This window comes from Phyllostomus discolor, chromosome X, assembly GCF_004126475.2.
Source record: "Phyllostomus discolor isolate MPI-MPIP mPhyDis1 chromosome X, mPhyDis1.pri.v3, whole genome shotgun sequence".
Classification (NCBI taxonomy): Eukaryota; Metazoa; Chordata; class Mammalia; order Chiroptera; family Phyllostomidae; genus Phyllostomus; species Phyllostomus discolor.
Window position 1 is genome coordinate 13,571,669 of NC_050198.1, and position 16,580 is coordinate 13,588,248.

The 16,580-nt window shown below is 40.1% G+C and overlaps 1 protein-coding gene across 1 annotated transcript; it reads right to left on the reverse strand.

Moving 5' to 3' along the window:
• Nucleotides 1-9,771: 9,771 nt before the first annotated feature.
• Nucleotides 9,772-11,502, reverse strand: LOC114505604 (DDB1- and CUL4-associated factor 8-like). The gene has a single exon (XM_036016853.1). The coding sequence runs from the start codon at nucleotides 11,500-11,502 to the stop codon at nucleotides 9,772-9,774; it is 1,731 nt and encodes a 576-aa protein (XP_035872746.1).
• Between the last annotated feature and the right edge of the window lie 5,078 nt (nucleotides 11,503-16,580).

The window sequence follows — 16,580 nt, forward strand, 5'->3', positions numbered from 1 at the left end:
GGCTAATATCACCAGCGATAAAGTCACACTGATGTCGTATGTCTCCAATATGATTATTTACCTCTCTGGTTATTCTTTCTTAAAACCCATAACTTTGCTGTGGCCATGAAAATATATCAATGCAACCCAAACTGAGGGACATTCTACCAAATATGGGCCAGAACCCCTCAAATCTTTCAAGGTCATAGGAAACAAAGAATAGTTGAGAAACTACCACAGACCAGAGGAGCCTAAGGAGACAATGTGACTAAATGCAATGTGGTGTTCTGTATAGAATCCTGGAACAGAAAAGGACATTAGTGGAGAAAGTGATAAAATCTGAATAAAATCTGTAGTTTTGTTAGTACTAATAAACCAGTTCTTGTTCTTCGTTAAACAAATATACCAAAGTAATGTATGATGTTAACATTAGGGAAAAAAGAGTATTATCTGGGAACTCTGTGCTTTTTCTTTGAAACTTTTCTGTAAGTCTAAAATTATTTCAAAATAATAAACAATGCACTAAATATCCCCAAAATCTTTACTGTTAGTAGCCATAGTAATTCTGGTAATATTTATCATGTCAGTAGAAATAAATTAGCTCTCTTGGTTTATGAAGTCTCTGCTTATTTTGTGATTCATGCTGAGTAACTTTCATTATTTGTGACCTTTTGAAAATATTCTTTCTTTCATCGTTTCTCTATTTTGTTCAATGATGTGCTTCTGGTAAGTTGCTCCAAATAAAAGTGAAATAAAAAGTGTAAATTGAAATAAAAATGAAATTTTAAAGGACAACATTTAGCAAATTCTAAAAAGAAAAAAATTTATCAGAGACATTTCACCAAACTAAATTTTAAAGTACATAGTATTTTGAAACATTACAAAATATTCCTGCATAGCTATTTTCTTTAAAGCACTGATCATTTAACAGGAAACTTTTCTTTGCAGTAAGTAAAATTTTAAAGACATCTTTAGAGCTGAGGTGGAGTGGAGCCTGATTTACATTGGCTGAAATGTTTCTAGGAGGAGAGCAATTAAAATGGTGAGTGTAGGCAAGTCTTTTCAGAAGTTTGGCTATGAAGAGAAAAAGAAAGAAGGAGTGACAGCTGGAATGAGATATAGAATTAAGGGGTCATTTCCATACTTTATTTTTTACCATAAAGGATATTAGAAAAAAAGCATATTGGCAGTAAACATCTAGGTGAGAGCAACAAAGAAATGATGTGGGAAAGTGAGGAAAATAAGAGGATTCAAGCCCTTGTGAGGAAGTGTGATCTAGAAGCCAGTGGAGGAATTACCTTTCTTACAATCAGACCAGACGGTAGAAATCAGTCAAGAAAACTGACAGGTTTGGTGTGGGAAGATGAGTGTGGGGAGCCTGATGTCATTGCTTTGACATTCTGGTTTGTAAAATATGAAGTAAGGCCATCAGTTTAGACACATGGGAATTTTGTGGATTCAAAAAGAGAAGCTAATTGAACCTCATTTTCTCAGAAAATAAGAAAATAAACTTTCTAGGATTATGTACTTTTTTTTCTGGGCACATTGAGCTATTAAAATAAAATTGTAACTAGACACAAAAAAGAAAAAGAAATTCCAGCCAATACCACTGATGAACATAGATTCTAAATTGCTCAATAAAATATTGGCAAACCTCATCCAGCTACACATTAAAAACATCATACCATGATTAAGTGGGATTCATCACAGGGATGCAAGGACGGTACAACATTCTCAAATCAATAAATGTAATACATCACATTAACAAAAGCAAACACAAAAATCACATGATCATATAAATAGATGCAGAAAAAGCATTTGCTAAAGTATAGCACCCATTTATGATAGAAACACTAAGCAAAGTGGAAACAGAGGGAGCATTCTTCAACATAATAAAGGCCATATATGAGAGACCTACAGTCAACATCATACTCAATGGGCAAAATCTAAAATATTTCCCACTAAGATCAGGAACAAGACAAGGTTGTCCATTTTTACCACTTCTATTCAACATAGTGTTAGAAGTTTTAGCCACAGCAATCAGACAAGAAAAAGAAATAAAAGGCATCCAAATTGGAAAGGAGGAAACAAAACTGTCACTGTTTGCAGATGGCATGATAGTGTACATAGAAAACCCTATAGACCTCACAAAAAAAACCCCTGCTCCACCTAATAAATGAATTTGGCAAAACAGTGGATACAAAGTCAATATCCAAAAATCAAAGGCACTTTTGTATACCAGCAATGAAACATCAGAAGCAGGAATCAGGAAAAAAAAATCCCATTTGATATAGGAACAAGAAAAATAAAATACCTAGGAATAAACCTAACCAAGGAGGTAACAGACCTGCACTCAGAAAACTACACAACACTGAAGAAAGAAATCAAGGCAGACACAAACAAATGGAAACAAATACCGTGTTAATGGATCAGAAGAATTAACATCATTAAAATGTCCATACTACCCAAAGCAATTTATAGATTCAATGCAATACCTATTAAGGTACCATTGACATATTTCACAGATATAGAACAAACACTTCTAAAATTTATATGAAACCATAAATGACCCCAAATAGCTGCAGCAATTTTGAGAAAGAAGAGCAAAGTAGGAAGGATCACCATACCTGATACTAAACTGTATTACAAGGCCACTGTAATCAAAACAACCTGGTACTGGCATAAAAACAGACAGATAGACAAATAGAACAGAACAGAGAGGCCAGAAATAAACCCAAGTCTCTACAGTTAATTAATATTTGACAAAGCAGGAAGCAGCATAAATTGAAGTAAAAATAGCCTCTTCAACAAATGGTGCTGGGATAGCTGGACAGTTACATGCAAAAAAAGTTAAATGAGCACCACCTTACACCATACACAAAAATAAATTCAAGGTCAATAAAAGATGTAAATATGAGTCATGACACCATTAAAGTCCTAGAGGAGAACATAGGCAGGAAAATCTCGGATATTTCATGCACCAGTATTTTCATTAATATGTCCCCTGGAGGAAGGGACATGAAAGAAAGAATAAACAAATGGGATCTCATCAAAATAAAAAGTTTCTGCACAGCTAAAGAAAACAGTATTAAAAAAAAGAGAACCAACTGTATGGGAGAACATATTTGCTAATGATACCTCAGACAAGGGTTTAATCTCCAAAATATATAAAGAATTCACATTACTCCACTCCAAGAAGACAAGCAACCCAATTAAAACATGGGCAAAGGACTTGAACAGACACTTTTCCAAGGAGGCCATACAGAGGTTCCAGAGACACATGAAAAGATGCTCAGTATCACTAGCTATAAGAGAGATGCAAATTAAAACCACAATGAGATACCACCTCACACCAGTCAGAATGGCCATCATAAACAAAGCAACAAACAACAAGTGTTGGAGAGGTTGTGGAGAAAAGGGAATCCTGGTGCACTGTTGGTGGGATTGCAGACTGGTGCAATCACTATGGAAAACAGTATGGGGTTTCCTCAGAAAACTAAAAATGGAAAAATGGAACTGCCTTTTGACACGCCAATTCCACTGCTAGGATTATATCTTAAGAACTCTGAAACACCAATCCAAAAGAACTTATGCACCCCAATGTTTATAGCAGCACAATTTACAATAGCCAAGTGTTGGAAGCAACCTTAGTGCCTATCAGTAAATGAATGGATCAAAAAACTATGGTACATTTACACAATGGAATTCTACACAGCAGAAAGAAAGAAGGAGCTCCTACCCTTTACAACAGCATGGATGAAACTGGAAAGCATTATGCTAAGTGAAATAAGCCAGGTGTGAAAGACAAATACCATATGATCTCACCTTTAACAGGAACCTAATCAACAAAACGAACAAACAAGCAAAATATAACCAAAGACACTGAAATTTAGAAGAGGCTGACAGTGACCAGAGAAGAGAGGGGAAGGAATTTCAGGGGAAAAGGGTAAATGGTTTGTAGGAACAATTATAAAGAAGACATGGAAAACAACAGGGCGGGTAGAAATGGGAGGAACGTGGCGGGGGGCTAAGGGTTTGGGCTTGTTTTGGGGGAAAAAGCAGAAATCTGTACTTGAACAATTAAAAAATTTGTAACTAAAGAAGTTTGCCTTGGTCATTGCATTAATGACATTTCATGTGAAATACAGAATTAGCTATGAAATAGAAAGTAAAGATGTCTGGCAAAACTTTGCTTCACTGAAGAGAAAGGAGTTACCTCTGTATGAAATAGATAACAGGCATTATCATGACATCCATGACTCTGTCAAGGTCACCTTCATTTAACATTCAATCTGGAATTTGCACTCCCCACCAAATGTTTATAAAAATTCTTGTTGATCATACCTACCATATACTTAGAGAATGCTAAAAAATTCAGTACTGTTCAAATCTAGGCCCTTCCTAGAGTTACTGGAAAAGAAGCCTTCTGCAGACTACCATAGACGAGAGGCATACTATCATACTCTTTCAGAAACCCAGTTTCTAAAACCTGGACTAAAATCTGAGGAACCTCTGTAATGAGTATCAGATACCTTGACATTAGAAAATGAATATCCCAACATAGTCCAGGATGGTGTACTTAAAATATCAGCAAAACTGTTCTTTTAATTACTAAGTGAACAAAGAGATATTTTAAAGTAGAGTGAGATCTAATGGGACCTGTATTAAAGGCTGAAACTAATCACTGAAATCAGAAGGCACCTTATGGCAACTGCTATATTACATCAAAGACAATAAGCTATTGTTCTTAAATTTTAGGGGAGAAATAACCTATGAGGTTTGTGTAAATGATCACTATATTCTACTCTCATATTAGTTCCTATTCATTAACAAGATGATGTCACATTGTCTCTATATCCTATCATACTATTGACAATCAGTTACACTTTAATGCATTTTGTATTAATTACATCTCTTATTTCTCCATCACGTGCTGTATTTGCTTGGATCTCCTCAACAGCTTTGAATGGTAGTGATGTGAGTGCACATCTTTGTATGTTTTTAATGGTAATTAGGAGTGGTTCTGTGTAGGCTAAAAAGTAATATTTCATTTACCTCCCGTTTTCTAACGTTTTCTAGGCTGTGCTAATAAGAAAATTAAAAGTCACACATTAACAGAAGAAAAATCAAAGTTTAAAAATTCACATGGGGAATTCTTGTTGGCACACAAATTTGTAAGACAGTGATGCATTCTGGGTAAATCAGACATTTTTTTGACAAAGGAGAAAAAATCAGGAGAACAAGGTCTTAGATTTCAGAACTGAAAATGGTCTATGAACTGGTAGTTGAGAAAGAGAACACACCTGGCAGAAAAACACCTGCTAGGACACACAGAAACAATGGGACATCTGAGGTATATAGCTCACACCTGCTTGAAGCCCTCTTGTTTCCCATACTTAATTCAAATTAGGCTAAGGTCGCATTCTAAAACCTCCTTCCTGAAACAGGCTTCTCCATCTGAATCACTTGGGAAGGAAAGGGAATAAGGTGAAAGGTTATTTCTGAGTCTTGTCCCTTAGCAAACAGCTTAAAACTAATATCCCCCATAGCAGTTTCAAAGTGTCAGAATTTTGGTACCTTCACTAGCAGAAACCTTTTCATCTAGTGCCATTCAAATCCTCATGGTTCCTACCCAAGAATGTACTGTTTCCATACTTTGTATTTTATGTTTTGTTTTTGTTGATTCAATGTTGGTGTTTAGTTTGTTCTACTCAGAGGACTACAATTCAATGAATGAAAAGGGCTTGAGTGCTAACATGCCTGCCATACAGCTGACAAAATTCAAGTTGAGACAGCAGCCACCCTAATAGGTGAAAGGTGACTTTTAAATATCACGCTCTTACTGTGGTTTATGATCAATATCAGATAAAGAGTACTAAACCCTTAAAAATATCATGAAAAAATCTTGAGATGTGGGATCCCTATTTCCATCGTCACCTAGGCCAAATGACCACGCACCAAAACAGTTATGCTATGTGCCACTATTTTTGGAATAATTTAGTTGCAAATTGCATGTAATCCTCTGGTTTACACCTCCTGAGCTCAATGGCATTGGACAGTTAACTTCTCTGAACTTAAGTTTTCTGTCTTCCATTTTAATATGGGTTTTATGAAAAACTATTGAGCCCTGGGCAGTAGCTCAGTTGCTTGGAGCATTGCCCCAGTACGCCACGGTTGCATGTTTGATCCCGGATCAGGGCACTCAGTGAATGCATAAGTGAGTAAAACAACAAGACTGACTCTCACACACTCTCTCTTTCTCTTCCCACTCTCTCTCAAAAATCAATAAATACAAACAAAAGAGAATTATTGAGAAACTACACTTGAATATACTTGCTGGTATATGTGTATGAAGTTCCATAGGTGGTTGGGTGGTTGCTTATACAATGGAGTTAGAAATAAAATTGTTGCCAAACCTAGCAGGGAAAAGGAAAGCATGATACTCTGAATGAAACAACAGGATAAGAAACTTCCGAAGCCCCTCCCAGTGAAAACATCCAAAAATCCCTTGTCCTCCCCACGACACAGCTTGAGACTGGTGTAGTAAGCTCCTTGCCATACACCACCCATCTCTGAACTCATTGTCCATTAAGGAAATGTGCGTTCAGTCCCCCATAAGTCTCTGAGAATGAAATCTGAAAGTCGAAACCTCAGATTTTACTATTGAAGAGATGGAAGACAAGGCAAATTAAGATAATGAAGTTCATGGATATGCATGAGGGATGGCTAAGATCCAGACTACTGAAAAGTTTTGCCTTATGCTTTTGTCTCGTGTGGTAGAAGCAGCACTGCTGAAGGTCACTGTTGGACTGACATGACTCACTAAAATTCTTTTGGCTTGCCATTTCATAATTAGACTCCTTTATATACATACATTTTCCACCTGTGGTCTTTTCCACACCTGTCCTTTTAAGGAATGACTGCCAGAAGTTGTCTTTATGAAAGTAAAGTTTGGCCTATGCAGGAACTTTTTGCAGTTAGAACCTGTGCCTAAGGAGAAGACATTTATAACCCTGCGTAGAGGCCATGAGAGCCTACATAGAACTGTCCTGTAGAAAGCACATTGTGGAATGAAAATAGTTTGGGTTGAGAAATTCAAGTTGGAATTTCACCTGCTTATATGCTAGAAGTGTTAGCTTTGTCCCCCATCTCATGGAAGGTTGGTTGTGATGTTTATTGTTCTCTTCTATTTCCTAACACACCAATATTTACATAAACTAAAGTTCTAACATTACTTTCATTTTCTGGGATCTACACTACCGGCTTGGTTGTCATCTATCACAGTAACTTTACTTTTAAAATTATTTCACTCCCTGTTATCAACCTATCTGTGTACCTACCCATCTATACTATGCAAGTCAAGCCCCTCTCTTTAGAGGAACTGACTCTTCCAAATGGCAAATTGTCTACATAATCTGGTGACTTACTCAATCCAAACAGGTGGTTATGGCTGCTTCCTTCAGGGTCCAAAGAGAGGTGACTCATAATAGGGACCAGAGAGTACGTAATTGTGGGGTCTGGTTAAGCAGTGAGTGTTCGTGAGGTTTTTGTCTTTGCTCCAGGTGCTGGAGCCTGGGCTCAGCACAGCATTCAGGAAGGAGAGATAGGTGGATGTGCAGTGGGGGAAGCAAAGATAGACTGGAACCTGTGAGGAATAACCAGAACCCACAAGGACAAACTGGGGCCCACACTGATCTTCCACTGCCCCCAGGCCTCCAGCCAAGGTGGCATGAGAGCGGGAAGGAGAAGTGGGCAGTCTTCTTATGGAGCTGCTGAAGCTGAAGAAAGATCTGAAGGGGGTTGCTGTGGCTGTGGGCCCGGCTGCTGCCTCACACTAAGGCAAGCCAGTAGGTAAGTACCAATGTGCCTCTGCCCTACTTTCTGAGCATAAACCAAATGGGGTTACTACTTTGCCCTTGCCTTCCAAATGTGGCTCCAAGTGCCTCTTCTTCTTGCACAAGCAATCCCACAGCCACGCAGGGAAACCTGAAGAAGGTTTTAGTTCAGAGCACAACCCCTTCCCTATGAATCCTGTGTCCCTCCTCCACCCCACCCCCACCAATAGAGAGAAACTGTGCCGAATAGCAGGTGGCAAAAGAACTAGGCACTTATCCCCCCCACCCCCGCCCCTTGCCATTGTTCTCACAGCCACCCACTGTCACTGGAAATTTCAAACATTCTTTCCCTTTTTTTTTAATGTGTTGATGTTCTTGCCATTATACATCCCACCCAATTGTGCGGGATTGCCCTGAACCTAGGATTCTAGTTTTAACTCTGCTTTCCTTATGGCACATTTTAAACCACAGTGCATCCTTCAGGCTCATGTGTTCTTTAGGGACATTTAACATCCTTTCCTGACAGCAGAGCTTGGTAGGGGCTACCCCACGGGGCTAGAATCCTAGGCAGCTGTCCCTAACTTTGAATCTCAGCCAGCAGAAATTTTGGACATGTAGTTTTCCATTCTAAAATTCTAAAGTGTAATCTCATTATATATACTTCTCCAACTGCGCTCAAGGGCCCGGAGATGTCAACTTAAGGAGCATTAGCCAAGAAAACTGTTGTCAGGGCACAGGATGTTTTATCACATCCATCTTTACCAACAAACATCTGCAAAGCAGGGTGGGTTATACTTCCCAGGGGTGTTGGGGGCAAGGAGGGCCTCTGCATCACCAAGACAAGTAACAGGTGTAAAACTGAAACACTGTTATTGCACACCAACTGGACCTCCTGCACCCAACATTTACATTAAATAAGGTTTAGAACAAAAGAGTTTTAAAAGCAATTTAACCCCTCAAATCAATCTTAAGTAATGCATAGAGTTGATGAGATATTTCACCCAATAATATCACACAATTTATCTGTACGTAGAAACTATTCTTTATTCAAATAGGAAGTTCTTCTTAATGTTGGTTCTAATATATATGTATTTTCAAATACTAAGAATTCTTAATTTCCTGACTGGTACCTTCTAGGAGACGGTTGTCCCAGAGGACTCTATGCAAGGTAATCCTGTGGGAATTCTCAGCCATGCTACTTCACAAGTATTCAAAGTACCAGGCAAACAGTGTCAGGCCACTAAACTTAATCCTTTCCAGTCCTGTCAGGCTCAATTCCTCACTATTAACGTATGGATTCAGAGAACAGGAACAACACCAAGTTATTAATTCTGGATAGATAAATTCACTTCCTATGCATCTACCTAACCACCTTTTCTCTACATTTACCATTCTTGCTCTCCCTTCCTCTCTCTGAGACACTGTATTATTACACGAGTGTGTACATTTATGCATGCAGTTCATTTTACTCACTTTTAAAAAATAAACACATTCATACAACTTTCAGATCAACCAAATAACTCACTAATATACTACTAATGATGGAAGAAAGGTGAGAGTTTTCAGTGTCAGAAATGATATGACAGACTCAATACATCTCTTAATATTTCACCAGAATCAGGAACCTTTGGAAGTGCACCGTAAGAGAACAGAGTGAGCCATCAATACATTCCTTCTACATTTACACAGAAGTAAGGGGTAATGAAAGAGGAATAAAGAGACCTAGTGAGAGGAAAGGAATGAGGGAGGAAGCATGTGAGAAAGGAAAGAAGGAAAGCACAGGAAAGATATGAAAGGTAGTTTTTATTGTGGAAAATAAAAGAAGAAAGGCAAATCTATTAGTCAATCTGAATTTCAAACTTGAAAGTCCAGCCTACTGCGGTGACATCTAGCTGGATCAGGTATGCAGCATTCAGGATGGCAGGCGCTGCACATGTTCTTGGTCCTGTCCCTGTTATTAGCACTCTTGGTCTGCAGCCTCGTCCTCGGATACATCTGTGGAATGGGGAGACTGATGCGACTCTGCTTCCCCGAGTCCAACTGAGCGTGGTACCCAGTGACCAACATGAGGACCGTAACTTCTGTATGTCAGGTGGTGCATAAGGAACAAAACCAGGTCGCTGTCAGACACATCAGTGTGGCCCAGCCATTCTCTGTCTCGTTCCTGCTTGTTCTTCTTAATCACATCCTTTAACCCAAGAAGCTGAGTGGGATCTTTCGCTGTGGGTGCCCAGATCTTGGCATCATGGTCTAGGCCACTGGTCGCCATCACAGGGAGGTAAGGGTGGGGCTCAAGGCAGTTTACAGTACCTGCCCTGTCCCCTCTCTCCAGGAGCTGAATGATCTGACAGGATGATTTCTCCCAGAGGAAGATGTGCCCATCATCACTACCGCTCACCACAAACTCACTCCCAGGGCCATAGAAATTAACACCTTTGACAGTGGCATTATTTCTGTGCCCCTTATATCTCTTAGCATACTGGGCCCCATCACAGCTAGAGGAGTGGAAGAGGTAAATATCTTCATCCGTGTAACTGGCCAGGACCTCTGTGCCATCATGGCTGTACACCAGGCAGGTGATGTATACTCCGGCGTCACAGCTGACCAGGTGATGAGGACAGAACTTCTTGAGTACTCCATTATTCTCATTCTCATCAATTTTCCTCTGGTCGTAAATTCTTACAAACTGGTCCATTCCACCCACAGCAAACTGGTAAGTATTGGCAGGATTCACAGAGATCGTGTAGAGTCCCACTTTCCTCCAATTCTCTTTTGTTACCACCACTTTTGAAGCCGGCTGGTCTTGTCTGAGGTCAATGGCAAAGACAACGGCGTCTTCACCTGAGGTCAGGAACTTAAAAGGGGAGTCTGGCTCCAGAGCCAGCTTGTGGCTGGCTCCCCTATGTTGGGCCACCTGCTTAGAGAAGCTGCTGTGCGGCAGAGCAGGGAGCTGTGCCACCCGTACCTGCCCATCACGGGCACACGTGGCCAGGGTGGAATCGCCACAATTGGGAAGGAACTTGGCCTGAAAGACGTTATTTCTGTGACCACTTTCAAAGTTCAGGACTGGCTGCTGGCGGGCCCAATCCCAAACTATCACTGTCAGGTCATCACTGCTACTGGCCAGCCAGGTACCACGCTGGTTAAAGTGAACACTGTTGACACAACCACGGTGGCCTTCTAGCTCGTACTGTAAGCAGAAACGCTGCACAAACACTCTTGCCCCACAGGCCTCGTACACAAAGCGGGCGCTCGACCCCAGCTGCCGATCTCGCAGAGCAGTAAGGACGTTCCAACGAGGGCGGGGCAGGGCAGAGGTCTCTGACGACACCCAGTCCTCCAGGGCCCGAGCCTCATCTGATAAAGACTGACCAGGGTTGCTCTCATCGCACGGTACCTGGCGCCGGTCTTCGGCCGCGTCTTCCTCACCTTCCTCTACTTCTCGTCTTAGTCCGCCGTCACTGTGCTCGAGTGTGTCTCGGCCACCATCGTTTTGCACATCTGTGCTTAGATTTTCTATGCCAGCAAGTTCGGGAACACTACCATCCTCGCCTCCGTCACCATCTCTGGGCAATCTCAAGTTCATTTGAGGTTCAGGTGTCGAATGGAGATCTGACGAGGTCTCCATCTTGGCCTCCACTTTGCAGGGCTCACCTAGGCCATCCGTGCTACCCCCATTACCAGACATCTAGGACGATAGTAGCTGTAGCCGCCTGCTGTAGCGGTAAAAGTCCTAGAGGCCTGAAGAAGGTGGCTGGACAGCCCTGGGTTGTAACAGACCAGAGGACAAGAAGGTAGCCCTACAGGTTCACCACCATTTTGGGTAGGCAAAACCTGGAAGGACGGTAACCGCCAGAGGCCGTTCCCAGGACGGGAGCCGATGAGGTTCAAAAGACTTTTTCCCATCTACAGTCTCGCGGTTACTCGCGGTTATTCGAATGCCTGGGTTTTGTGGGCGGGGGGGGGGGGGGGGGGGGGGGGGTTGTTTTGTTTTGTTTTGTTTTGTTTTTCATTATCTAGTCCCGGAGCCTGGTGCACATACCTGTCTTACACTGTCAACCAGTGTCTTGCTGCTTTTTCTTTTGTCGAAGATCGAAACATATGCAGTTGAGAGGCGTTCTTATTAGAGAACCTGCCACAAAGCCCATCCTCCTCAGGAAAAGCACTTACCCTAAGCCTCTCGGTGTTTTGATCGAAGGTAATGTACAGTCCTGAAATGAATAGTCAAATGCAATGCGAGACTGCTAAGGACCCCACAGATCGTGAGTTCCTGAAATGCGAACAATATCTTCACCAAATCAAACACTTGAAGGAAAACCTCGAGAACTCTAATTGGTAGGAAAGCCATAGCGTCGACACATAAAAAACACAACGCCTAGGTAATTGCATTTTGGATTGAAAAATGAATCCCTTTTCAGCATGAGTAGATCCCAAATGTTGCCTTAGGCATGACTACTAATAAAGATATTTATTATTCATTTGAATAGCATAGCAAATTTAAATATGCGTCCTGTGTTTTGTTTTCCGTTAACTCTGGCAGGCTTTTTTTTTTTTTTTTAGGGAGAACAGTACTTTAGACCCTCTGTGTCATCAAAGCTGAAATTAATTGATCAGTTTGATATAGATATTGAAATAGCGACTGCATCACCAATTTGAAATAGAAGCACAGCTCTTTCTTCCTCCACCAGAGAGTCTATGTATTTATTTGGAGTTTGTTCGGCTTAGGATTCTTGGAGAACACCACCATAAAAAAATCATGAAGAAGGAATTCTTTCTTCTGTGATGTTATAGAGGTATCACAATATTGAAAATATTTCCCAAAATAGGAAAGAGGCTTGGGTGTGTGCGCTTTTAGGCAAAGAAAACTCAGAGACTGTTAGTGTGATTCCTATGTTATCTTCGGAGCTTTTGGCAAATGATTTATCTAGGGTGATGCCCGTAAATCTTTTAATGGCTACAGTGAACTACTGACCAAGTGGGGAAAACCAGATTTCCCTCGGAGTAATTGCAAGATCAATGGAAAGCCGATGAAACATAGAAGTATATAGTCTTCTGGAGAGAAGAATTCTATTCCTAAATGTAATGGAAACACACGCAAAAGAATATCCATAGTGTTCTGCAGAGAACAGCACAGCCGCCTGAAAATGTCCTGAAGGCCTATCAAGAGTATTACTGATGAATCCTTTAGCATATATTTCTATAATGGAATAATGTATGAAAATGAGGATTCATGGATTAAAATTAAATGCAGGAATATGGGTGAATCTTAAAATAACAATGAAGAACTACACAAGTGAGTGAAGACTACTCCGTAATTTCATTTTTTAGGCAGAAATTTATAGTTTTCATGTATAAAAAATGTATTTAGAACCACAAGTAAATAACTGAGTTCAAATTCAGGGTAATTATTAAGAGAAGAACAGGAAGTTAAAATCTGGAAGAGGGAATACTGAATAAACTATTGGAGACATTATAGATTATAGTGGATATTGGTATGCTGTTATTCTTTTTACTGTTTATTCAGTGACAGATACATATACATGAGTGTGTATATATATATATATACACACACACACATATATATACATATATATACACACATATATATATACATATATATAACCTTTTCTATGTATGATAGGTTACAGAGTAATTCATTAACAAGGAGTCTTCTTCAGCCATGGACCACAAAAACAAAATACAACAAAGCAATCAATCACCCACCTAGGGGAACTAGAGCTTAAACCCTGTTATGCTCATTCTGGCTTGGTCCTGGGAAGGAATCCCTCATAATTTGATTTGGAAACATGCCTAGCGCCATTTTCAGGAACAATTTCCCTTTCAGAGTTTGAATCAGTTTATTTTAATCTGATGCTGTTGTATTAGTTTGGGTTGATTTTTCTACAATACAAACTCATGAAGCAAAGTGATTATGAATTGGCTTTTCATTTAAGTTTGCATTTAATTTATTTGATCCATTTGGTATATTTCCATTCCTACTCATACATTCACTCATTCTCCAGAAATTTATTTCGAGTCTCTAAATAAACACCACATGCTTTTCTAGGTTCTGATGAAAGTGGTAATCCTTCACTCATAGAGCATAAAATAGAGGGGGAAAAGACAATAGACAAGTCAACACGTAGATCATATGAGGCACTGATGAGTGGTATGAAGAGAAATAAAGGTATGCAAGTACTCATAGACTGGAAGTTGTTATTTTAGGTAGTGCATTCAAAGAAGGTCTCTTTTATGGGACGAAACTTCAGCAGAGGGCTGAAAAAAAAAGAGAGAAATGGAGTATGGGAATTTCTAGGATAAGAATGTTCCCTATATAGTGATGTTGAGTGCAAATGCTCTAAAGCAGAAGCAGAATATGAGTGTTCACGGCACTTCAAGGAGGCCACGGGGACTGAAACAATGCAGGTAAGCATGACAGAGAGTGTCAGACAATGGGATCAGGAGATGCAAAGGCCAACTACTTGGACCCTTTCTGTCCATGACCAAGAATTTTAATTTTTCTTTCATTCTGTGTGTGGTGGAAAGCCTTTAGAAGCTTTGGAGTGGGAGAATGGCGTTGCCTGACTTACTTTTAAAAAGATGACACAGGCTGCTGTGTGGATAAGAGAATGAGGTAAGAAGAGAGAGCAGAAGTACTAAACTATTGTTCTAATCTGGGTGAGAAATTAAGGTGGCTTAAATGAGGGTGAAGATAGCACAGGCGGTGAAAACTGTTTAGGTTTGAAATGTATTTTCACAGTGGAAATTTCAACATTGAATCCTAAATTGAATGTGAATGTGAGATGGATCCGTCAGGCTACTACCAAGAAATGCATATCATTTGGGCACTTTGAAGCAGTTCACAAGTGGGATTTTTACAAAAGTGAGACGTCTGTAGGGCGTTCTCAAGAGAAAGGTCAGGACCTCAGGGTCTTTAAGAACAGGAAGACATTATATCGTACCTCTAGGCCTAAAAGTGGGGAAGCTAGAGAGCAGTTGTCAAACACCTGAGCCAGAAAGGGCAGTGTGGAGAGTCTGAACTGTCAAGGGCTATCATTTACCATCCCTTGGTAAAATGATAAGGAGAGGGCCAGGGAGACAAATTTCCCAAATTGATGCTCCTCTCTTTGTTGTCCTGGTGGTACTTCCCATTGAGTCGTGTGCAGAAGGTAGAATTTTATATCCTGTAACTTTACTGAACTTATTGATTCTAATAGTTTTTGTGTGTGCATATGTGTGTGTGTGTTAGTAGTCTTTGGAGTTTTCCATGTATAGGGAAATGTCATCTGCAAACGGTTCATTTTACTTCACACTTTCCAATTTGGATGGCTTTCATTTATTTTTTTCCTAATGTCCCTGGCTAGGAGTTCCAGTACTGTGTTGTATTGATATGTCAAGAGCAGCTGTGCTTCACATTTTCCTGATCTTGAAGGTAAAGTGTTCAGCTTTTCACTCTTTAGTGTGATGTTAGCTGTCAGCTTTTCATTTATGGTCTTGATTATGTTGAAGTGAGTTCCCTCTATATCTAGTTTTTTATGAATTTTTGTCATGAAAGGGTATTGGATTCTGTCTATTTTTTTTCCCACTTACTGTGATGATTGTGTGACTTTTATCCTTCATGCTGTTAAAGGTGTATCACTTTGATTAATTTGCTTATGTTTTTTCAATGCATTTTATTGAGTATACTATTATAGTTGTCTCCTGTTTCTCTCCCCTTTATTCCCTCCTCCCTGGACCCCCTCCCACCATCACTCCCCCCACCTTAGTTCATGTCCATAGGTCATACCTATACGTTCTTTGGCTTCTCCATTTACCATAGTATCTTAACCTCCCCCTGTCTATTTTGTATCTACCATTTATGCTTCTTGTTTTCTGTACCTTCCCCCCATTCTCCCCCCACCCCCTCTCCACTGATAACCCTCCATGTGATCTCTGTTTCTGTGAGTCTGTTCCTGACCTAGCTGATTTGCTTATGTTGAACCATCCTTGCATCCCAGGGATAAATCCCATATTGTCATGGTGCATTGTCATTTTAATGTGCTACTGAACTTGGTCTGCTATTTTTTCTTGTTGTTGAAGAGTTTTGCATCTATTTTTATTAGGAATGTTCTCTGATAGTTTTTCTGTAGCGTGCTCATCTAGATTCGGATTCAGAATAACTGAGAATGAACTATTCAAAAGCAAATTAAGGAAAAAATGTCATTTGCAATAGCACCAGAAAGAATAAAATATTTAAGAATAGCTTAACAGAGGAAGTACAAGACTTGCACAATAGAAACTACCAAACATTGATGAAAGAAATTAAGGAAGACGCAAATAATTGGACAGGCATGCAGTGTCCATGGGTTGGACCCCTTAATGTTGTGAAAATGTCCACACTATCCAAGGTGATCTACGCATTCAATGGAATTCCTTTGAGAAGGGAGCTTGCCATCAAGATCATCTGTTCTTAACCTGGATTGGATTACCACTGGTTGTTCTATGATAGTGACAATGATTGACTAGTAAGGGTAAAAACTGATAATGCAGGGGAGATGGGAGTTTTAGGAAGAACAGTCTTGAATAGGAGGAGGGTATAGAATTCAATGCATAGGTAAGGGAATTGTAACAGGAAAGGAGACAAAATATTTAGCACAGGGGCAGGTAGAATGCCGTCTTTGCTGGTGGGAAAATGTGCACGCTCTTTTCTAATAGCTTCCATTCTCCCAGTGAGTAAAGAAGGAAGCATATCAGCCATGAATGAGGAGGATGAAAGCTGTGCTGGGT

What these genes read in the sequence shown, in the direction of transcription:
- LOC114505604 (XM_036016853.1), bottom strand. Translation starts at nt 11,502, where the DNA reads ATGTCTGGTAATGGGGGTAGCACGGATGGCCTAGGTGAGCCCTGCAAA.